We start from the raw sequence: 23,875 nt of genomic DNA on the forward strand, positions 1-23,875 counted from the left end.
AAAAGTGATGGATTTAAAATGCAGAATGAAACATCCTTTTTTGGACATGGTTAATGGGGGAATTTTGTTTTGCTGGACTACGATGCCTATTCCAAGGATTTTTTGTTTTTTCCTCTTTTTTATTGTTTAATTGGAAGGGGTTGTCAGGAAGAGACAAATGCTTGTAAAAATAAATATTTTTAAAGTATTCAATAAAAAGGAACAGGTAGGACTTGGATTGGAAGTAAGTGAAGGGGAGTGAAATTTGGAAAGGCAATAAGTAAATAGACCTTTATAGAATCACTCAGTGTAAAAAAACTACATTACTTTTCATTCCCTTTCCTGACCTAGGAGGACTTTCTCTGCCGGAAAAAGGTTCTACCAGCTAATGGCACATGGAATAACTTAGAGGAGGAAGCTAACATTGAGGCAGGTTCCCTATATTGTCATATATGCCGTTCATTCAACTGTATAATGGTACTATTGTATGAGAGAATAAAGGTATGGACTAATAGTTACACACACATGAGAAGTAGTTATGTACATCTTAAAAGGTAAAACGTCCCATGGGAATTCAGTAGAATAGAAAGATAACTTTCTGAAGAGGATGTTATTAATTTCTTTTTTTATTTTTAAGAGATAGCATCTGAACTAGGCCTTGAATCATGGATTAGATCTGAAAAAGAGAGGAAAGGCTTGTGGATTCCATCTGTAGTAATTTCCTGATTTTTTTCCTCTTGTTTCTACACGAATAATACAAACACATGCACATACACAATACATGTATGCTCCCACATATGTGTACATAATTTATAAGTGTATATTCATGTGTATATGTGTATATATATGCACACACATACGTATATGCAGTGTATTTTTATCACCTTTATTTTAGTCCTTCTGACCTGAGACTCTAATTATTTCCCTTCTTCTATTCCAGTATCCCTTTAACTCCATTTCTCGAACTTACCAGCCCTTTAAAGCTTCCAATTTCACCCTAGTACTGCTCACAGCTACCTAGCTAACCTTTACTTCTCCCTGGAAATGACATTTCTGGATTAGTGTGTCTTTTCTAAATGTTAATATTTTAATACTTAATTACAGTTGACATGTCCTCAGACATAAAAATTACAGGCAGTTATTTCCAGGGATGGAGTAGAATGTAAGCCAATTGTTAAATTTTCATTAGGTGATCTTTACACTTTGAAAATAGGCAAATGTTACCAAACAGAATTTGGTTTACTGTTTTTTTGATTGTCTAGACTTAAGAAAATAATAGAGAAAATATTGATGTGGATTTGATTTTAATAGTACTTATTTTTCCAAATATGTGCAAAAAATAGTTTTTAGCATTCACCTTTGCAAAATTTGTGTTTCAAATTTTTCTCTTTTTCATCTTCCCCAAGACAGCAAGCAATATGATGTCAGTTAAACATATTCAATTCTTCTAAACATATTTCCATATTCATCATGTTCTGCAAGAAAAATCAGATCAAGGGGCAGCTAGGTGGAACAATGGATAGAGCACTAGACCTGAAGTCAGGAGAACCTGAGTTCAAATCTGATCTCAGACACTTAACAATTCCTAGCTGTGTGATCCTGGGCAAAGTCACTTAATTTCAATTGCCTCAGCAAAAAAAAGAAAAAGAAAATAAAGAAAGAAAGAGCAGATAAAAAGGGGGAAAAACCCACAAGAAAAAAAAAAGCAAATAAACAACAAAAAAGATGAAAATACTGTGCTTTGATCTATATTCTATCTCCATAGTTCTCTCTCTGGATGCAGATGGCACTCTGCATATTGGAATTTCTTTGAAATATCCTATTGTTGAAAAGAGCTAAGTTCATCGCAGTTGATCATCACATAATCTTGTTATTGTACACTATTTTCTCTTGGTTCTGCTCATTTCACTTAGCATTACTTCATGCAAATCTTTTCAGCCTTTTCTGAAATAAAATTCAGCCATTCCCCAAATGATGGGCATTCACTCAATTTTCAGTTCCTAGTCATACAAAAAGGGCTGATACAAACATTTTTGCACATGTGAATCTTTTTTCCTCTTTTATGATCTCTTTGGGATATAGTTGAGACCCTACTGGATTAAAGGGCATAAAGTTTTATAGTCTTTTGGACATAGCTTCAAACTGCTCTTTGGATTGATTGAGTTATTTCACAATTCCACCAACAATGCATTAGTGTCCCAGTTTTTCCACATCCTCTCCAACATTTGTCATTATCTTTTCCTGTCAATTTAGCCAATCTTAGAGATGTGATATGGTACCTTAGAGTTGTCTTAATTTGCATTTCTTTAATCTATAGTGATTTAGAGCATTTTTTCATATGACTAGGAATTTTAATTTTTTCATCTGAAAATTATCTGTTCATATCCTTTGACCATTTATCAACTGGGGAATGGGTTATATTCCTATAAATTTGAGTCAGTTCTCTATATATTTTAGAAATGAGGCCTTTATCAAAAAACTAAAAACATTTTTCTCAGCTTTCTGCTTCCCTTCTAATCTTGACTGCATTGGTTTTTTTTTTTTTTTTTTTTTTTGTGCAAGATGTGGATTCAATTTAAAAATGTGTTCTGCCTATATTCTTCCCCACTCCTAAAGCTAGTTGTTTGAACATTTACTAGCATACCTGTGCTTGATAAACACTGTTATTTTCTGTTCCTTCTAGAGAAGGTGAGTGAGAAAGGAATAGAAATGTGAAATGACAAGGATATTGTGTGGTTAGCCTCTCAAAACTTAAAAAAAAAACAACAGATATGGGAAAAATAAAAAGTTCAGTTATCATACAAATCTTTCCTTTTAAAGCTTGTACACTATGGTGGATTTTGTGTTTATGTTGGATAGGAATAAATGGCAAACACTAATGCAGATTTCTATAGTATGCAATATAATGAATAGGTATTTTAAAGAATCAATATAAGAATTATCAGAATATATATTTATGTGATGGGCCCTTTGATTTGAAAAACTATCTTGCAAATAAAGGGTATTTAATAAATGTTACATCTCATTATTAAAGAAGATCACAGCAAACCAATAAGATTCATACAATGATCCCTAAAGCACCTCAGGCTCATTTCATCCACATCTCTCATTTTCTAGAAGAGGAAATAAACCAGGGAGAAAGTGACTTTTAGAGATCTTACTGCTAGATAGCAGCAGAATGTTGGCTAGCAAATAGTTCCCTTGATCAAACATAGTCCTGTTTTTTACATTGCACCTCTGTGCTTCATCTCCAATAATTCTTTTTTTTTTCTCTGTGCATAGTATATTGTACTCAATTTGATGGAGATAGGAGAGCTGGGAGAGGAGGATACAAAAGTTATAAGACACTACATGCATCTTCAAGGATTTGTAATTTAATTGGAAATGGAAAGCATGTTCCCAGATACATTTATGGGCATTGACAGAGTAATTCTCAAAAAACTCTCCCAGGATCAAATGAGATAATATATGAAAAACACCCTGCAAGCCTTAAAGCTCTATGTAAATGTTGTTACGGTTGTAATTTTAATTAATTACTACATCTAGGTGGCACAGTGCTGGACTTGGAATTAGGAAGATCACTTCCTTTCCTGCCTCAGGCACTTTTTAGCTGGGTGATCCTGGGGAAGTCATTTAAGCTCTCCTGGCCTGAGTTACTTCATCTGTAAAACAGAAATAATGGCACCTACTTCACAAGGCTGTTTTGAGAATTAAATAAAAACATACACATGAAGGGCTTTGCAAACTTACATAAATGCTAGCTGTTATTATTATTTTTGAACAGTTTTTGAAATCTGTCTTCTTCTTAGAGTGGAAATAGGAGGCCTGTTAAGTGAAGATGAGGAAGCCAGATGGCAAAATGCAGACACTCAGTTGATGAGTCTGGCAGGGGTGCTGGGATAGAACAGCTGTGACAGTCATGGCAGGGGGTGGGGGTGGGGCAGGTGATGGGAAGGACCTCTCTTACATGCATGAACAGTGCAAGCAGAAATCTATTTGGTCTGAAGTAACATTTGCTGCCTCCTCTCCCCTAACTGTGCCCTTGCTCCTTGGAAAGAAACTTTTGATACTATTGTGTGGGATGATTAGAGAAGAAAGGCTCCTGTGACATTTCTCTTATCCTCGGAGATTCACTGGGATCTGAATGGAAGGTGTACATCTTTTTTTTTTTTTTTTTACTGCTAAAAGGAAGAGGTTTGTGCTTTGTTCAGTGTAGCATTGTCCGGTCATTTTCAGTTGCGTACAACTCTTTGCCCACCCCATTTGGGGTTTTCTTGGTAAATATATTGGAGTGGTTGCATTTCTTCCTCCAGCTCATTTTACAGTTGTAGAAATGAAGGTAAACAGGATGAAATGACTTGCCTAGAGTCACACAGGTAGTACCTGAATTTGTATTTGAACTCATTTTCCTGATCTCAGGCCCAGCTCTCTATCCACTGTTCTATCCAGTTGCCTATTCAATGTAACATTACTATTTACTAAATCCCTTTTATGTTCAAAATCTTATGCTAGGTATAGGAGATACAAAGATGAAATGAGATATTAATTGTCTGTTGTTTGTCTTTAATTTTCTTTCTTTCTTTTTCTAATTAACTAGCTATTTATTTGTGCATTAATTGAGAATCAGCTGTTTGTGAGTAGCCAGATCATTGATTAGTAAGAGCAAAGGTTCAAATTAAGATGAAATTAGAAGAAAGGATAAATATAACAAAAAGACAGTTCTATAACAGTTCTAAATAGGATTTATATAAATTAAATGTTAATGGGGGAAAATGAAAATAGAAAAAAAATGAAGACATTGGTTTTGATTGTGTTTATTTTTTGGAAAACTTCAAATAATTTCTTTCATTTTCAAAGAGGATCAGTGACATCACTGGTGATGTCTTGACTTGTAAATCAATCAGATTTAAATGAGTTAGAGTTGCATAGTAAAAAGTCTCACTCTCTCCTGCAGCAGCATTGAAGTCCAGTGACAGGAAAAAAGTCAAAAATGACTGGTGATAGTCTAAAATGAAGTAGTCTTTGATGTCTAACCAACCTCTGAGCTTGCTCACCCCCCTTTGGTGTCCACCTTCACTCAGCTATCCCCGGTGGTTCCAAGAAACTGCATAGCATACACAGCATGCCAGTAAAACTGTCTCAGCAGGTGGGCTAAACTAGGTTGAAGGTAACCAACAGGTAAGTTAGGAGGATGTCTGTCCTAAGCATGTAAGTACTTTCCCTGCAGAATGGGCAGAAACCAAAGTAGGTTCTGTGGAATGCTTGGTAGAGCTTGGTTAGGATATTAATATATTTATCTGGAAGGAACTTTAGAAATCATTTAGAAGTTAAGTGAATTGCTTAAGATTTCATCTTAGGTAGTAGAGTTAGAAATGATAAAGTAGATTGAAGGTAGGCACTGAGAATGCTATGCTTAGAGAGATGGTATGATTAAAACAATTTTTAGGGAAGATTTGGCAAAGAGACACTGGATTGGTTGAAGCTCAGAAACTTATACAGTGGTCCAGGTGGAAGCTTTGAAAAAGATTGTCCAAACTGGAGAAATGTTATAGAAAAAAAATTAGGAAGATTTGGACCTGTTGCTAATGGTGGATGAAGAAGCAGGAGGAGGCAAAAATTACTTTGATATTGTTTATCTGGGAGAAGGGAAAGAATGATGTAGTTGGGAATAGGGAGGGGAAGAAGAAAAAGAAAAATAAAGAAAAATATTAGGGAAGATAGAGAGAAAAAACAATTAAAATTGTACTTTTCTTTATGTAGAATCAAAAGAATTAGTGCTGAGAAAGACTTAGAGATGGATAAATAGCACAATGACTAGATTACTGGTATCTGAGTTCAAATTCAGCCGGCTAGTGTAATCTTAGCAAGCCATTTAACCTCTATCTGCCTCAATTTCCTCAACTGTAAAATAGGGATGGTAATAATTAATACACTAAGGATTGTTGTAAGGCTCAAACGTTTGCAAAATGCTTAACATAATGCATATCACATAGTAGGAATTTAATAAATGCTTGTTTCCTATCTTCCTTCCCTCCTTACAGGACTACCACTTGGAATTGCTTGGCATTTACCAATGTGCTAAGTGATGAGGATAAAAAAACAAAAACAAAAATAAACATTCCTAGATTTCAAGATGCTTAGATTCTAATAGGAAGGATTATATATATGTATGTGTATATGAGTGGGCACATGTATGTGTGTGTGTGTATTTACATATATATACATATTTTAAATTTTACTTTATTTTTAATTTATGGAACAAAATAAAATAGTTAATTGTACATGAAATTGCAGATCTATTATGTACAACTTGATTTTTAAAAAATATGTAATCAAATTATTTAAAAAAAAAAAAAAGAAAGAAACAACAGGACTTGACTACTGATTAAAATAGAGGATAAGAGAGAGAGGGAGGGGTCAAAGATGATGCTTAGGATGCCTGCCTGGGAGACTAGGAGGATGGTGCTACCTCTAACAGCAAAATTGAATGCAGTTTCTTCCTTGAGAGCAAAAAATGTTACTGGACATTTAGATAATCACGGCTAGACAATGTAGGTTAATATTTTCTAATGATGAATGGAAAGAATCATATAAGCCATTATTAGTCTGTCTGGCAGAAAGTCCCATGAGACTCTTAGTACTTAATGCAGCAGCAAAGATAACTTTTCTGGAATACTCTAGGGCTATAACATGTGAAGACAAAATAGCTCCTTAACCTGCTATTCTGGAGCCTGTGATAAATATGTAGTGAATCTTTTGTTGATAAGAGTTTGTTGACAGTACACTCATCATTTGACATTTTTACCACTGTTTTGAGATGAGGATTATCTTACTTGAAGAGTTTCCTTTTTTTCCTGTAGGAATGGGCTCCTATAACTGTATTCCTGATGGGAATTGAGATAGTTTTTGATATTTAATATTCTGAGTGTGTGGTAAGATTAATAATGGTAAAATTTATATGTGGCACTTTAAGGTTTGCAAACTGCTTTACAAATATCACATTTTATCCTCACAATAGTTTTGGGAGATAGCTGCTATATTATTATCAATATATATATATATATATATATATATATATATATATATATATATATATATATATAATCCCCATTTGATAGATGAGGAAATTGAGGCAATTAGAGGTTAAGTGACTTGCCTTGCTAGTAAGTATCTGAGACCAGATTTGAACTTGGCTCTTCCCAACACCAGTTCTACTGCACATTCATTGTTCACCTCATTATCTAACTGCCTTGTATTTATATAGTAGTTTTCTTGTTTTAAGAAAGGAATCTTATCCTTCTTTGTACAGAAAGTCAGAATTCTTGTTGGAATACTTAGCAAAATAAATAAAAGTGCAATAGAATATTTTGTTATGTTCAGTTGTATCTGACTCTCCTCAACCCCATTTGGGAGTCTTGGCAAAAATATTGAGTGGTTCATTTTTCAGAAAAGGAAACTGAGGAAAACAGGGTTAAGTGACTTGCCCAGGGTCACAAATTTAGTAAGTGTCTGAGGCCAGATTTACATTCAGGTCCTCCTAACTCTAGGTGTAGGCTGCCTCCACTGTACCACCTAGCTACCCACAGAAGGATATAGAATATGTAAATAGGTAGTTTTCTTTTTTTTTTCCTGAGGCAATTGGGGTTAAGTGACTTGCCCAGGGTCACACAGCTGGGAAGTATTAAGTGTCTGAGGTTGGATCTGAACTCAGGTCCTCCTGACTTCAGGGCTAGCACTCTATCTATTGCACTACCTAGCTGCCCCCAATATGTGGTTTTCTAAATCAGTATTCAACCTGGGATTTTTACATATGATTTGGCATCTCTCCCCCCCCCCCTTTTTTAAATAGAATACTCAATACAAATGACTACTCTATACCAACAAACAATTATTTGTATGCTAGAGTATATAAATATATGAAATAGGCCCCTTGACAGTTTAAAGAAAAAAAAAAAACCCTGACACATATATGATCATGGAAATATCATTCCCTTCCTTTCTAGCCATATATACTCTCAATCATTCTCACTCTTTCTTAGAACTTCACTTTTTCCCCATCTATTGATTCCTTCCCCATTGCCTTCAGACATTCCCAAATCCACTATCTATCCTTAAAACAAACTTCAGTAGGTCACACCAAGCTGTCATCCTTTGTCTCTTTTTCCTTTCCCAGCCAGAGTTGCTTCGAAGCTGACTACAAATTTACTGCATTCACTTTCTATTCTCTCATTTACTGTTAAATCCTTTGTAATCTGATTACTGCCTTCATTACTCAAATGAAACTACTTCCTCTAAAGTTATCTTGGGCCATCTGCTTCATTTGACAATATTGACCAATGGTCTTCTTCTTTATAATTTCTCCTTTCAGGCTATTTATGACAGCACTCTCTTCTGACTGTCTTTTCTATTTTCTTTTCTGATTCATCATCCACATTATGTCCCTTTAAGTGAGTATTATTCAAGATTTTGTCTTTTCTTCTTTCTCTGCAGACTTTCTCTTAATAACCTCATTAACGCCCGTGAGAAGTAATTAACTTCTTTTTGCATACAACCACAAACTTCATCTATCCAGGCCTAGACTTTACTCTGAGATTCAACTCAGCATCAGTATCACCAGTTGTCCATTATACACTTCAAACTTAATTTCCCTGAGATAGCTCAGATTCAGTATGTCTAAATTGAGCATTTTTTCTCTTTATCTTTTCTCTCCAAATCCCCCTCTTCCAAAATTCCCCATTTTCTTTGAATTTATGATCATATTTCCAGTCTCTCAGGTTTTCTGATCTTATTCATCATTGTCACATGTATCTAATCATGGCTAGCCCATCTGTCTCCAAATAGGATTGGTCCTTTCTTTTTACTTACACAGCTTTCACCTAGATTATCACAATGGCCTCCGTAAACCTGCTTCAGCTACTTTCCATTCTCCATATTGCTACCAAAGGTAGTTTGCTTAAGTCCAGATTGACCTATGATACCAGTCTGCCACTTAGTCATCTCTACGCTAAAACCAAAAATGAACACAACTGTATGAGTTTTATTTATACTCAACCACAGCCAACCTTTCCAAACACACTGGGCACTACACCCCAATTGTGACTGTACTATACAGCCAAACTCTTTTTCCACTTCTGTTTCTTCATTATGATACTCCATCTCTCATTGCCATGCTTTTCTTTCATATCTAAAACCAACTTTTTTACTCACTTTTATTTTATGAAATCCCTCTCTTCAAGGTCTTGGCAAGGGAAAGGTCTGTCTTACTGTCAAAGTTTGGGGAATGATGTTAAGGGGTTTTAAGTAAAGTAAAGAAAATGGGAAAAGAGGAATGGAATGAAGAGCTTTTTGTTATAGAACTGTGAAAAATGAAATCTAAAAGGTAGGTTGGTACCAAATTATTGGGGGCAGAGGTAGTATTGAATAGGAGACTGTTAAGCCTGAAGCTTAGTTTGTCAGATGTCTTGATGGCACTTGCCTTCTGCTTTTTAGGAATGATTAGGACCACATTTAAAGTTTATCCTTATCTGTATTCTCTGTAATAAACCTTAAATTGTTATTATTATAGGTAGTTCTTTGATTAAACGATAGACTATCTACACCCACCTCTGCTATTGTTTTATGTCTGTCCTGGGAGACTCCTAGAATTCATAATATGGCATCTTATCCTTAAGTCAGTAATACTTTTGCTTTTCCTCTGAGTCATCTTCTTCCACAAATGCAAATTATGATCATCTATAATTTATAGTGTTAGTTTTGTTGGATTCAGAGAAGTTAAATGTCTTGCCTGTGTTCTCTTAGCTAGTAAATATCAGCCTGGGAATTTAAACCCGGATCTTCTTAACTACTATGACTAGGTTATACTGCCCATACTTTATACTTAGGAGATTTTAATCATTTATATATTTTGTTTGTTATGATAGTAAAGTATTATTATGGTAACCATTCATGCTTAGCCCATAGATCCTCAAAGATCTCTTTCCTGTCCTTTTAGAAAAGGCCTTCTTGGTTGTTAAATTTGATATAGTTGGTTTGCATTAAAGTTTGTCATTTTTACACAGAATCAAAACACAAACGTTTATTAAGTACCTTCTATGTGTCTGACCCTGTGTAAGATGTTGTGTATGCAAAGATAAAAATGATAATGCAAAGAATAAATGCTACTTTAAGCAAGACATGAGTCCTATTTAAGGACCTCCCAATTTGCATTATTTCAGACAGTGATAAAAGAGGAAAGATTGTGGTTTCATTTAAAACTGTTGAAATATAAAGCTGAAGTGTGAGATATTCACTGACATTTTTCAATTTGTGAGTAGAAAATTAAAATTAACTAAGTGTCCCTGGACATAATCATTTGATAATCATGCTTTGGAAAGATGCCATCCACAAGAGTCCTTGCCTTCTGAATATTCCTAGGAAAAGTCTGCATTTATCTGAATTTGCCTCTCTTAGCATCATTCCCCATGGAAGGGACCCTAGTTCCATTATCATGTACAAATAACCCTTTGCTCTAGGTTTGGTGGTGGTGGTGTATGTGTGTGTGTGTGTGATGGACAGAAGCTCATCTAACAATTCTAGAAAGTGGGGAAGGGGTTGATATGGATGGTTCCCTCCCATCCAGGTGTTTTCCATCATCCAGTGGGCTCCCTTCCCATTCTCCCTTCACTCTGTATAAAATGAGCTTCCTGTTTCAAACTTGGTCCAGACTTGTACATTTTTATTACACCTGTTAACACACATACTCAAACATGCAGATACATCTTCCCCTTTTTTATTCAGACAGCTTATCACCTTGCCAAATCTTCCTGCCCCGCTTAGTCAAATTTTCAACCACAATGCAAAATATAGAAGTAAGCATTTTTTTTTTTTTGACAGTTCACATTCTATAGCCACCAAAGTGGAAACCTAGTGCCATTGCATGAGAGTTGTCTATTCTTTGTGGTTAGCTGCACTATACCAACTTTTTTCCCTCCTTCTGACAGCAGGATGGAACTGAAAGAAGGAAATCGGCTGACACAGGAGCCCGAGTGAGACCTACACTCCTTTCTGAAACCAACACCATGGATTTGCATCTTCCTTTGGTGCTTTAAGATCCAACCCAAGGAAAGAAGCAGCTCCTTGGGAGCCATGGCTTTCTTTGCTCCATGGAAGTTATCCTCTCAGAAACTAGGGTTTTTCCTGGTGACTTTTGGCTTTATTTGGGGTATGATGCTTCTGCATTTTACCATCCAGCAACGAACTCAACATGAAAGCAGCTCAATGCTTCGTGAACAAATATTGGACCTCAGCAAAAGGTACATCAAAGCTCTGGCAGAAGAAAATAGGAATGTGGTGGATGGACCCTATGTTGGTGTGATGACAGCTTATGGTAAGTCTTAAATATTTTGTTTCTCTATTAAAATAACTGGTGGTGGTGTTTTAAAAATTACAGTCACAAACTCCCAGTCCTCTATTAATTGAGTAATTATAATTGAGTGTGTATCTCATCATCTGCATCTTTAGGAGCATTCACTAAATTAGCTACTTGGTAATGGTGTCGTAACAGATGCTCTCTACATCATTAGAGCTGACCCTTTCTGAAAAGCCACCAACATATTCTCAAAGATTCGCTGACTGATTTCATTGGAGACATTTGTAGGTAACTCTTGAATATCTCTGTGTGGAAGTTGCTTGGGAAATTTTTAAGCTTAATTTTTTTTCCCCATACAATACATTTCTGCATCACTTTCTTCCTCATGTCTCCAACTCATACAAACTAAGCCTAATTGGGATTGTATTGGGGCAAAGTGAGCATTTAGCATATTGATGAATGATGACAACCACTGACATGCTTGAGGTTCTAGGTTAATTCAAATAATAAGACGGTAATATTTTGCATTTTTTAAATATTTGACAATCATGGAAACATAATCTTTGAGATATTCTTTGGATAATCCAATTCTTTGGATAATACCTCCCTTTTACCTATGTCTTTCTTAAATACCACATTTTTTTTGAGCAAAACAGAATCAAATTTAATGATCTTAAATGCAAAAGTAAAAACAAACCAAACCCACAAAAAACCAGAAGAAAATTTAACAGAAACAGAACAATTCAAAATAGTCAGGTCAGCATGAAGAAAACTTTGGAGGTTAATCTTTAAAACTACAAATCAAAGCTTTCTTGTTAACAGATAATTGGCAAAAAAAAAAAAAAAAAAAAAAAATAGATAACTGGCAAGAAATAAATATTTTCTGGTGAGTATTCATATGAAAGTAAATTTTCAAAACAAAACCCTATCAAGATAGGAAAAAAGAATCTAGTACTCACAAGAAGGGATTCAAGAAATGAAATGCTCAAATGTTTATGAAACACTAAGATATTTAAGAGTCTATCAGAAACCTCCTATGTAGGATTATCTACACCTTTGTTCCTCTCAGGGTTGATGATCTAGAGTTGATTATATATCTGGGCAAGGAAATACTATTGAACAGGTATTTCTTTTGCTTCTAAATTTTCATATGTGTGGAATAATAGTGTATCATGTCTGAACTAATTGTAGGAACTGGTAGGTATAGCAGAGAAGAAAATGATCGTTCTACATTGTTTCTTGCATAAAGATTTCACTAAAAATAATTTAAATGACATTTACTTTCCTATTTTATGTATCTTCCATGAAGTTTTTGTCAAGTGTAAGGGAGTCTGTCAAAGTATTTCACAAATATGAGCTAACTCATCAAACTGTCTGCTTTTGATCTCTCCCTTCAGAGCATGGTCAGTAAGACATTTGTTACTAATATGCCAAAAATAAAATTCCATCCTTCCATAACTTCCCATCTAGCTTTTTATCTTGTGATCCTATTCAAAATAGACACGAGGCACAATTTTGCAAGAATTTTCTTCAATTTTCTGACCCATTTTTAGAGAATAGCTTAGAAATTAAGAATTTACTATCTAATTTTCAGTTAACTAAGAGCTTCCAGGACATTTCTAGAATTGTTTGTCTAAGCTATATGAAACTGAAATAATGACTCCAATTCTTCAGTAAAAACTTTGGTAATACAGTCTACTTTCAGTATCCTATTTACATGAATTTTTTTCCCTTTATGGGATAAGGAGGACAAAGAAAATAATTTTACTTTGCTTTTATTATGAAAGCTAAAGGCAATAAGATATGATGGACTGAGATGCCGGCTTCAAAGCCAGAATATCTAGCTTCAACCTCTGACACATATTGGCTGTGTGACTCTAGACAAATCACTTAATCTCTCAGTGTTATAGAGAACTTTTTAAATCTATAAATTGTAGAGCTGATAACTTGTATTGCTAGGAAGGAGGTATTTCTTATACAAGAGTTCAATTAAGTCATAAGTATAGTCCTTATTCCTATTTCTAGAAAAAGCTTTGTGAGAAGGGTCTTGTTTAAATCATATGAATATTCGATAACAAAATTCTACTTGCTCTAATTCATTTCTTCATTGATTTTCAAGAATGGTTGTTCATAAAATAGAATGTTCCCTGACATTAAAAAGAATAAATAATTATACCTCAGATTTTAAGCTTCATGGGAATAATGCTAAGGAACGGTCTTTGTTTCAGTTTCCTTTCTGAGTTGGGTACCTCTTCTTTTCTTTTTTCTCTCTTTTAAAAGATTCATCAGGAATTCTTGTGTATACTGTTATTATTTCTTTCCCTTACAGCAATTTGTCACATCAGTCCAAGTTGTTCAGTTTTGTAGTTGAGTATGTGCCAATGAAACAGATAGTTCAGCTGTGCTAAATATTTAAGATCATAGGGTGAATATCACTGACCAAAAGAGAATAGGAGCAGAGAAAGCCGGTTATCAGACATCACAGTCTTTTATCAATCCTCTAGCAGCCCCACATTTTAATTATTTAAAATTTCCTAGCTTCAATTTATTTCCCTTTATTTTTTTCTAGTTTCAAGCCGAGTACTTACAGAGATCATGGTAGTACTATATATGAATGGGGTTTGATTTCTAAGCACAATACTTGGAACCTGTTTATTATGCTGATGACCTGTATTTTTGCTGAATCCATTACTGTCAAATGCAGAAACATTGGCAGTCTGTCCTGTAGTTTTCTGGAGATGAGGAAGTGGGAGGTTGAAGGGTTTAGCCACATAGGCAGAATTGGGATTGAAATTCAAGCCCTTCGATGTCTATCCTATTGCTGTGGATGAACTGTTTAAAAATCTGTTCTGAAAGAAGGAAAGGCTACTCAGCAACCGTTCTGAGAAAGATGTCAGATAAGATGTCACAGAATTCTTCTTATCCCCTCTCACATCAGATTAATTAAAAATCTTGTAGGTATACATTAAGAAAGCATTTGGTAGACATGCCAAGTCCTGTGAGAATCACAGTAAGTTAATTCAATAGTTTAAAACTGAATCGTAAAACTCCAAAACTAGAAGATACTATGTAGGAGTCATTTAATCAATTTTGGTTGCTAGGGGTAGTTCCCTATTGTCCAGGTCTAAGGAAAGTAATGACTGATTTTGTTCTACACAGCTTCATTCCTCATTGTTGTTTTTCTTCATTCTTGAAGAGGACCAAGATATCAGGGAGGGGATGCCATGAAATGCAAGTGAATTGGATTTAAGTGAGGGAGGCTGTGCAAGATCACCTGCCTAACTTTCCACTCCAGAGTCATCTGGGTCCAGTGGCCAGATAACGATTAGGATGATTGGAGATGGCCCTGGATGCAGTGGCAAACCCCGGCCTTTTTAAGTTAAGGTCTTCAACAGGTCTCAGTTTGACTGAGGTTGCACCCAGTCAGTGATTAAGGCTAGATAGCAAGTAAGGTAAAGAATGGCCTCTTTCACCTAGTCAAAACTAAAGAAATCTGAGAGGAGAAGACCCTCTGGGTTTCTGACCAAAGCAGAAATAATTGCTATTTATTTTCACCCAGAATCGATCAGATTCAAACAATGACCATATGGAGCTTGGCTTAGGACTTATTGATAGCCAATTAGAATCAGATTAATTTTGGTTTAAGGCCTGATCCTTAAGACAGGAATCTAGCCAGTAAATACTAAGATATCTTGGGAGAATTCGGAGGTGCAAAAGAAAAGAAGAAAAATGCTTTTAAGAGCATCTATAGGTATAAAGTCAAAATGGATACATGATTGACACATAAAGGATGATACCATAAGCAAATTAAGAACATATGGAATAATTATTTGTCAGATTTGTAGATAAGGAAAGAATTTAGGACCAAAGAAGATATAGAGAACATTTCGAAATGTAAAATTGACCTTGCTCTTACTCACTTAAATCCAATTTAACTCATTAAATCCAATCTATGTTGTGACATCATCTCCTTGATGTCATAGTCCTCTTCAAGAACAAAGGACAAACAACTTCTGTGAGTAGAGCTGCTTCATTGGGAACCCAAGTGATCAGTCAGTTAACTCCCTCCTTTCTCATCCTTTTCTTCCTTCTTTCCTTTCTCCCCTTCCTCGTCCACAGAGTAGGTTATTATAACTTACCCGAAGAAGCTCTTAAAACTTTTTTTTTGATTGCTGAACCCTCCCAAACTATCTTGGGGATTACTGGCTTGATTTCTTTTTTAAGGATCATGCTTTAAACCAAATCTATTCTGACTTTCATTGACTGACCAAAAGGGGTCCCAGGCCAAGACCCATGTGGTCATTGATTGGGTCTTGATTGACTCTGGGTGAAAGTAAATGGCAATGGAAAGAAACTTTTAATCCCATTTTGTATGTTAAAAGAAAGAAGGGTCCCTGAGACCTCTCTCTTGTGGTTTCCTTTGGCATGTATTTTCTGTCCAAATGGGAAATGGGAATATAATAGTGTTTTCCATCTTTTTTTTCTAGTATGAGTAGTCGAAACATATTGTTGTTGTTGTTGTTGTTTTCAGTTTGATGGACTAGAAATTTAGCAAGTTCCTACTATGTGCGAGGTATTGACCCAGTAACAAAACATGTAAAAGTGAAATAGGATCTTCCTGATTCTGGATTTAGCACTCTATCCCCTGCTTCACCTCCTTGCTTCATGTGATATACAGGGCCTTAAATACCAAGAAGAGTTTTTTTCTTTGTAGAGGAAGGAATGACTGACAGTTTTTAAGCAATAGAGTAAGACAGTTGAACTTGTATTTTAGGAAGAGTATCTTAGCAGAAATGTGGTAGATGAATTAGAGAGAGGAAAGACTGGATTCAGGGAGATTGTTTTAGATCAGAGGTGATGATAAAGAGCAGTATTTGATGAATGAAGAAAAGGAGAAAGATGTGACATGTTATAGTGTTATAATCAGCTAGACTTGGCAACAGGATAACTTTGGTGCATAATCAGAGAGAAAAGAATCTAGAATGCTAGCCCCAAGGTTTCCAGCTTGAATGACTGGGAGGATAGTGATATCCTCTAAGCTAAATATATAAGTATGTAAGTATGTGAGTATTAATGTATTTGGGTTTGAGGTTTCGGGAAGTGTTTGGGGAAGAGATGGCAAATTTATATGTCTGATGACTAATCACACCTGGGGATCTCAGTCATTCGTAGGTTTTGCTTGTACTCTGCACATTCTTTGATTCTTGTTCATTTGCCTGGGTTTTGAACTACTGTTTACTCCTTGACCAGACTTCTATATATTCTTGCTCCCAAACTGTAAGTCTGGTGTTTCACCCATTATTTAGTTGTAATCCTTGACTTCATTTTTCTGTTCGTCCCTTGCCAAACCCCCACCTTAAATTGCTCTTAACATTTACTTTCTCTGCTTAGATGCTGCTTCCAATGCTAGAAGAAGCCATGTAATTAAATTGACTGCATACATTATCAGTTTATGTGACTGAATTCATGGGCATTACTCTAAAGCAAAGCAATCCTCCCTAATTGATTTTTTATTTCAATTCCTTGATGGTCTGTTCTATACCTTTTCTTAAACCTCCCCAACTTCCCACCATTTTCTCTTTTCTCACCCTCTCAGCTGAGTATCTCTCCTTTTATTTTTACTGAGTAGATTGAGGCCAGTTGAGCTAGACAGGACTCCCTCTTTTCCTCTTCTCTTCATCTCAAAACTCCTTGACTTCATCCCTCATATTCTCCTCATTTCTTCCAGTCCCTGATAATGAAGTCCTTCTGGCCAAGATTAATATTTCAACACAGGAACTTTATCCAGCCTTCTCTAGCAAATTGGTCCTTCATTCATCACCTTCCCCTATTCTAATCTCGTGTTTCCTTATCTTTTGGTAGCTTCCTTATTTCCTTTCAAAATATTCCTGTTCCTCCATCCTTCAAAAAGCTTCCACTAGATCTGATCATATGGTCAAGCTATTATTATCCTCTATATCTCTTCTCCTCCCTTTCTCGGCCAAATTCCTTGGGGGGGAGGAGGAGGATTGTGTACCCTTTGCCTTCATTTCCCCTCCTTTCACTTTGCACTGTGGATTCTGGCTTCACTCAACTGAAATAACTCTCTCCAAAGTTAGCAATTAATTCTAAACTGTGACTTTTTTTAGTCCTTATTCTTCTTGACAACTTCTCAGCATTTAACACTGTTGACCACAATCTCCTATTGGATATTTCTCTTTTCTAGGTTTTCATGGCACTGTTTTTTCTGGTTTTCTTCCTATCTGACTGATTGGTTCTTTTCACTATTTGCTGGCCCAGCAACCATTTTATTAACTTCATATGTAGGTATTCCTCAAAGTTCTATTCTGGACCATCTTCTCTCTGTGTGTCCCTCTCTGTGTGTCTCTTGTCTCTCTATTTCTGTCTCTAACTCTTTCCACTTTCCCCATCTCCCTGTCTCCCCTTCTTCCTGCTCTCTCTTCTCATTACTTCCCATGGGTTTATCAATTCTATGTAGATGAACTCTGAATTCTATCTTTCCAGCCCTAGTTTTATTCTAACACTCCAGTTCCATATAACCAAATGATTAATCAGTCTACGGAGCTTATTGAACTTTCCTATTTCTATCAAAGGCACCACCATTTTTCCAGTTACCCAGCTTTGTACTATTTGGAGTATATTCTCTCCTTATATTCATCTCACATAACTCTACACTTCATTAAGGCTCAGTTGAAGCATCACCTTCTTATATGAAGCCCTTCTAGAGCTCCTCCTACTCAAACTTCCAGTGCCCTTTCATTTAGATTTAACTACCCTGAATTTATTTTGTATTTATTCTGCATATACTAAATGTGTACAATATATACAGTATGAAACAATATGTTTCATCTGATGAACTGTCAACTTCTTGAAAATTAAGACTGTCATTTTTGTTGTTTTCTCTTTTCAGTGACTTACTAAATGTTTGTTGATTGATCTGTTATGTACGTCTTCAAACCAGAAAGCCCTTGTCTCTCTGCTTGCCTTATTTTGGTTCCTTGTTCACATTTTTGGTTTTGCCTCTCCCTTACCGCCACCCATAGTCAACAGAAGAGAGAGAAAGAACTTACTATGGGTCAAGCCCTGGGATGGTTTCAAGGAATGCAAGTACAAGCCAGTACCCAAGTCCCTGTCCTCAAGAAGTTTACATTCAAATAGAGAAAAGAGAACTGGAAGGGAAATGAGGTGGTATAGAGGGACATTGTGACTATCAAGATTCATTTGAGTATAGCTTTTTTCCAAGGGGGTTCAGACTTTTGTTGACTAATCAGTGATTATAACTTCTAGAAAGAGTCCAAACTGTTTTTAGAAAAATTTCCTATGAAGAGCAGCTGATGGCTTCTTTCTCCTTGTTTCTGCCAACATATTTGGAATTCATACAGACATTTTATATAGCCTCCTGTTTAACTTTTAAAATTAGTTTTGTTTTTATTTTTAATTAGTATAATAAAACTGTCTAGTATATTTTCCAGCCCTTACTCCTACAGACATCTTGAAGGACTTTATTTTTTTTTCCTTTGAAGGAACTAGGATGTTAATACTTCCCTGGGAGTAACATTCAAAACACGGCAGAAATTCCCTTACTACTCTGAAAGGAAAGGAAGCACGCCATTCTTGGGTAGAGAATAAAACTGACTTTAAAAAAAATATTCAGAACTGTTTGATGTGGCTATGCAATGTCTCACAGAGATGCCTCTCATTTTAAAATGTTAACGTGGCTGACTGAAAACCAACAACTCAAAAGAAAAGACCTTGTACATTCAATGAGTCCTTTTGGGTTAACGCTTCCCCCCAAGATCTAGTGTTATAAGCATAACTCACTCCAGTCTTGAAACCACAATCAAACATAAAGTTTATAAAATTTTACATACCACAAACCCAGAAGCTTGAAGAAAGAACTGAAGGTGGGAAAAGGGGTGACGAAAAGGGGGAATGTTTTAGTTTTCTTATATCCCTGACCTCAGAATAATCTTTAGTAGTTTTAGTGGTTAGGACTCTGTGTGTGTGTGTGTGTGTGTGTGTGTGTGTGTGTGTGTGTGTGTATAAGTAAGTAAAAGATTGGAATATTACTTCACATTCTCCCCAATTTTATCATGATCTCTCTTCTCATGTCACTGTTACCACATTGAAACCATGACTGAGACAATTCAGGTTCCGTACTTTGAGAGTCAAATGCAAGAAAAATGGATGAGACTTTGAGCATCAGTGTTAACAAACTGCTACCCGAAACAATTGCACATGTCATCTTCTGGCTGTCATCACGTAGGCAGTCTGTGGTGTCCCTCTTCTCTTTTCTTTTATGGGCCAGCTCACATTAAAAGGAGTACTCTCATCATGAGAGATCATTCAACCTACATCAAGTCCATTATGATGGGAAAATCTTCTATAATAAATGACTTTTAGGTCACAATTTATCAATACAGTAAAAGCAGACCTCAGTTAACTCTGATGACCCAAATCTATTGAGGGGATATCATCACATTTGGGGTTTTAATCAATCCTATATAAGTATGCAGTACCTGGACCTATACATTGACCGAAGTATGTGATTGCTGTGAATCCAAGAAGATGTGAGTATAGTAGTGTTTTGGGCATGATGATGGAATTAAGGAATCAACCAACAGCTATTTATTCAGAATCTACAGTGTGCCTCTGGAGAGAACAAACACCAAGAATGAAACATTTTCTACTTAGGATGGATGTCTTTACATTCTAACAAAGGAGATAAATAGTATGTCTATGTAAATTAAAGTATACCAACAATGATGTGATATGCAGCATCTACATAGCATTTTAAGGTTTGCAAATTACTTTACTAGTATCATCTCATTTCATCCTCACAACAGCCCTAGGGATGTGTGCTGTTATTACCTTCATTTTAAAGATGACAAAAATGAAGAAGATAGAAGTTAAATGGAGATCACAAAGGTGGTAGGTTGTGAAGGACATGAAAAGCTAAACAGAGGAGTTCATATTTGATTTCAGAGTCAATAGGGAAGCCACTGGAGTTGGTGGAGTAGGAAAATCACATATATAATTAGGTTTACACTTGAGATAAATTACTTTGGCAACCAGGAGTAGGTTGGACTGGAGTTTAAAGAGACTTAAGGTACAGAGACTAATAGGAAACTGCAGTAATCTAGACAATAAGGACTTGAACTAAGGTGGTAGTTATGTGAGTGGGGAGGAGGGATGGTGGGATGAAGGAAGCATGCTGGATCCTGACAGTGCTGTGCACTCTTGACCCTTGGCTTTAGTGTATTGGTCCCATGGTGGATAAAACTTTTGGAGGGCAGAAGCTTTTTTGTTTTCCTTTTGTTTTTACATCCCCAGGCTTAGCTTAGTGCCTGGTATATAATGGGCAATTAATAAGCATGTTTTGTTCCTCAGTCTAGGGCTGTAGTCACCAGACCAAAGCTTTGTTGGCATTTTTGGAATAGGATTGGGTCCCATCCCTGAGGAGGGGAAAAAGCAATAGATTTGGTAACTGCACTGGAGGTAAAAACGTGTACTCTCCTAATACACCTCTGCCATTAAAATTTGAACCTGGTCAGAGGTAAGGTAAATTTGATAGGGTTCCAAAATAGCTGTGCATTCCAGCTGAAGCTAGGAAGAGTCAATGAGAAGTTGACTGAGGAACTACTAGAGGTAGAATGCAGACGTTCTTTAATACTGGGTGGGATAGTTCCAAGGAATGGCTTCAGCATTTCAGAGATATAATGTATCAGTATCCGAATGTTGGAGGGAATGTGGGGAAACTGGGACACTGATACATTGTTGGTGGAATTGTGAACGAATCCAACCATTCTGGAGAGCAATTTGGAATTATGCTCAAAAAGTTATCAAACTGTGCATAACCTCGACCCAGCCGTGTTACTACTGGGCTTATACCCCAAAGAGATCTTAAAGAAGGGAAAGGGACCTGTATGTGCACGAATGTTTGTGGCAGCCCTTTTTGTAGTGGCAAGGAAGTGGAAATTGAATAGATGCCCATTAATTGGAGAATTGCTGAGTAAATTATGATATATGAATATTATGAAATATTATTGTTCTGTAAGAAACAACCAGCAGGATGATTTTAGATCAATTCTGATGGACATGGCTCTCTTCAACAATAAGATAATTCAGACCAGTTCTGCTTGTACAGTGATGAAGAGAGCCATCTACATCCAGAGAGAGGACTGTGGGAACCGAGTATGGAACACAGCATAGCATGATCACTCTTTCTGTTGTTTTTTGTTTGCACTTTGTTTTTTCTCAGTTTTTCCCTTCTTGATTTGATTTTTCTTGTGCAGCAAGATAGCTATATAAATATGTATACATATATTGGATTTAACATATATTTTAACATTTAACATCTGCTATTGGGGGGTGGGGGTGGAAGGAGGAGAAAATTTGGAATAGAAGGTTTTGCAATTGTCAATGTTGAAAAATTGCCCATGCATATGTTTTGTAAATAAAAAGTTTTAATAAAAATAAAAAAATTTAAAAAGAAGGCAAGTCATTCTATATTAGCTATAGAGTATATATTGATGTTAACTTTCCTGCTAGACAATGAAGTTATTTGTAATGAGATTTTTAGGTATAGCCAAGACAGAGAAGACTAATTTATTTTGCTGATTGTGCATATTTTTACAAGAAATTAATTTTTAAAAATCACTGCAACTGAGGTGGGAGGGAGAGAAAATAGATTTTTCTTCATTTAAAAGAAATGGATATAAGGGGAAGTTATACATAGATGTGAAATGTTGCATGCACTTTCAGATAAGGTTACTACTGTAAGGGACATGTCTGCTTCTATTAAATGCTGAAAAAAGTAGTAGGGAACTTGGGAGTTGGGATTAAACAACCTTATTATTCCTCTTTCATGTGTGTGATGATCCAACCAAACTAGACCATACATTGTCCCTTGTACTCAGTCAGCACTTTTCAGTTTTTATGTTTTGTTCACATTCTTTCTTGTGTCTGGAATATCTTCCTTTTCTCTCTGTTTTATCTCTGCATTTTGAAATCCCATGTCTTTTCCAAGAATCATATCAAATGCTACCTCATCTTTGAAAATTTCACTGATTTTATCCCCATTCTTCCAGTGAGAAAAGGTCTGTCTTTCTTCCCATATGGCACTTTGTAGTCTTGTAAATCTGTCATCCTTCAGAGGATTTTTATTTTCATCATAAAGAAAAATCACAAATATTGAACTTTTCCTGATGGAAGATTAGAACTCAATAATGATCTGGACAAAATTCTTGGAATGGAAGCATTTGACATTGAATCATATGTCCATGACCCAGCAACCCTAGCTAACTTACTTCCCATTTCTGTATCTTTGCAATGGTTGCATATGATATGCTTTGCTGTCTCATCTCTGCCTCAGAATTCTTGGCTTCCTTCAAGTATGCGCTCAAGCACTGTCTTCTGCAGGAGGCCTTCCTTTTCTTGTCTCTTTTATCCCTAGCTTTTAATAATTTTCCCTCTAAGGTTAACTTACAACTACTTTGTATGTTTCTTGTATTTTGTGTGTTATTCTGTGAGTATTGTCTCCTCTGTTGGAATATCAGCTCCTTGAGGACAGGAAAACTTCCACTTTATTTAGCTTAATACCTGGCATGCAGTAAACACTCAGTAAATGCTTGCTGATATTTATTGATGAGATACTCCACTAATTGTGATCCAAAGCTCCCTATAACTTAGTAAATAGCTTTTGTAAATTGTTGTGACTTAAAACATAATAATAACCAACCCATAAAACACATCCTCATAACTTGATCACTTGCCTTCTTGACATTAGCTGATCTTGGAACAATACATGCACCATTTGTAATTGGGGTCATACTAAAAATCTTTCCACCTTTGCCAGAGTTTATAGTCTTTTGGCGGAGCCTTTGAGAATCCTTGGTCACATCAATTTAACAATGAGACAGAGGCCCAGGCTGTGAATCAAGAGTCCTGGGTTTTATTCTGATCTTGGTGGCTAATTGATTTTGTAATGCTCGTGGTTATATCACTTAACTGAAGCTCTCTTAAATTGTCATTTTGTTCTACTTTGCCTGTCATTGTTGGAAACTTATTACACTGCTTCTTCATGTATATGCTGCGTTTTCCCAATAGATTGTAAATTCCTTTTTTTAAATAGCTTTTTATTTATAAAACATATGAATGGGTAATTTTTCAACATTGACCCTTGCAAAAACTTCTGTTTCAACTTTTCCCCTCCTTCCCTCCTCTCCCTCCCCTAGATGGCATACATGTTAAATATGTTCCATACATGTTAAATATGTTAAAGTATATGTTAAATACAATATATGTGTACATATTTATACCATTATCTTATTGCACAAGAAAGATCCGATTTAGAAAGAAGGTAAAAATAACCTGAGAAGAAAAAACAAAAATGCAAGCAAACAATAACAGAAAGAATGAAAATCTTATATTGTGGTCCATACTCATTTCCCAGTGTTCTTTCTCTGGGTGTAGTTGGTTCTGTTCATTACAGATCAGTTGGAACTGATTTGGATCCTCTCACTGGAAGAGAGCCACATCCATCAGAAT

The 23,875-nt window shown here is 35.8% G+C and overlaps 1 protein-coding gene across 5 annotated transcripts in view; it reads left to right on the plus strand.

The window, feature by feature from the left end:
- MGAT5 (alpha-1,6-mannosylglycoprotein 6-beta-N-acetylglucosaminyltransferase) overlaps positions 1 to 23,875 on the plus strand; it is a 365,609-nt gene that overhangs the window by 138,129 nt on the left and 203,605 nt on the right. For 4 of the 5 annotated variants that reach the window (XM_023499178.2, XM_012544690.3, XM_023499182.2 and 1 more), the window contains one exon: positions 10,959 to 11,344. In XM_023499178.2, the coding sequence (XP_023354946.1) occupies positions 11,104 to 11,344 (241 nt within the window). In that variant the 5' untranslated portion in view covers positions 10,959 to 11,103. The remainder of the gene's footprint in view (positions 1 to 10,958; positions 11,345 to 23,875) is intronic. The other variant, XM_023499179.2, reaches the window with a different exon arrangement.

This window comes from Sarcophilus harrisii, chromosome 3 (genome assembly GCF_902635505.1).
Source record: "Sarcophilus harrisii chromosome 3, mSarHar1.11, whole genome shotgun sequence".
Taxonomy (NCBI): domain Eukaryota; kingdom Metazoa; phylum Chordata; class Mammalia; order Dasyuromorphia; family Dasyuridae; genus Sarcophilus; species Sarcophilus harrisii.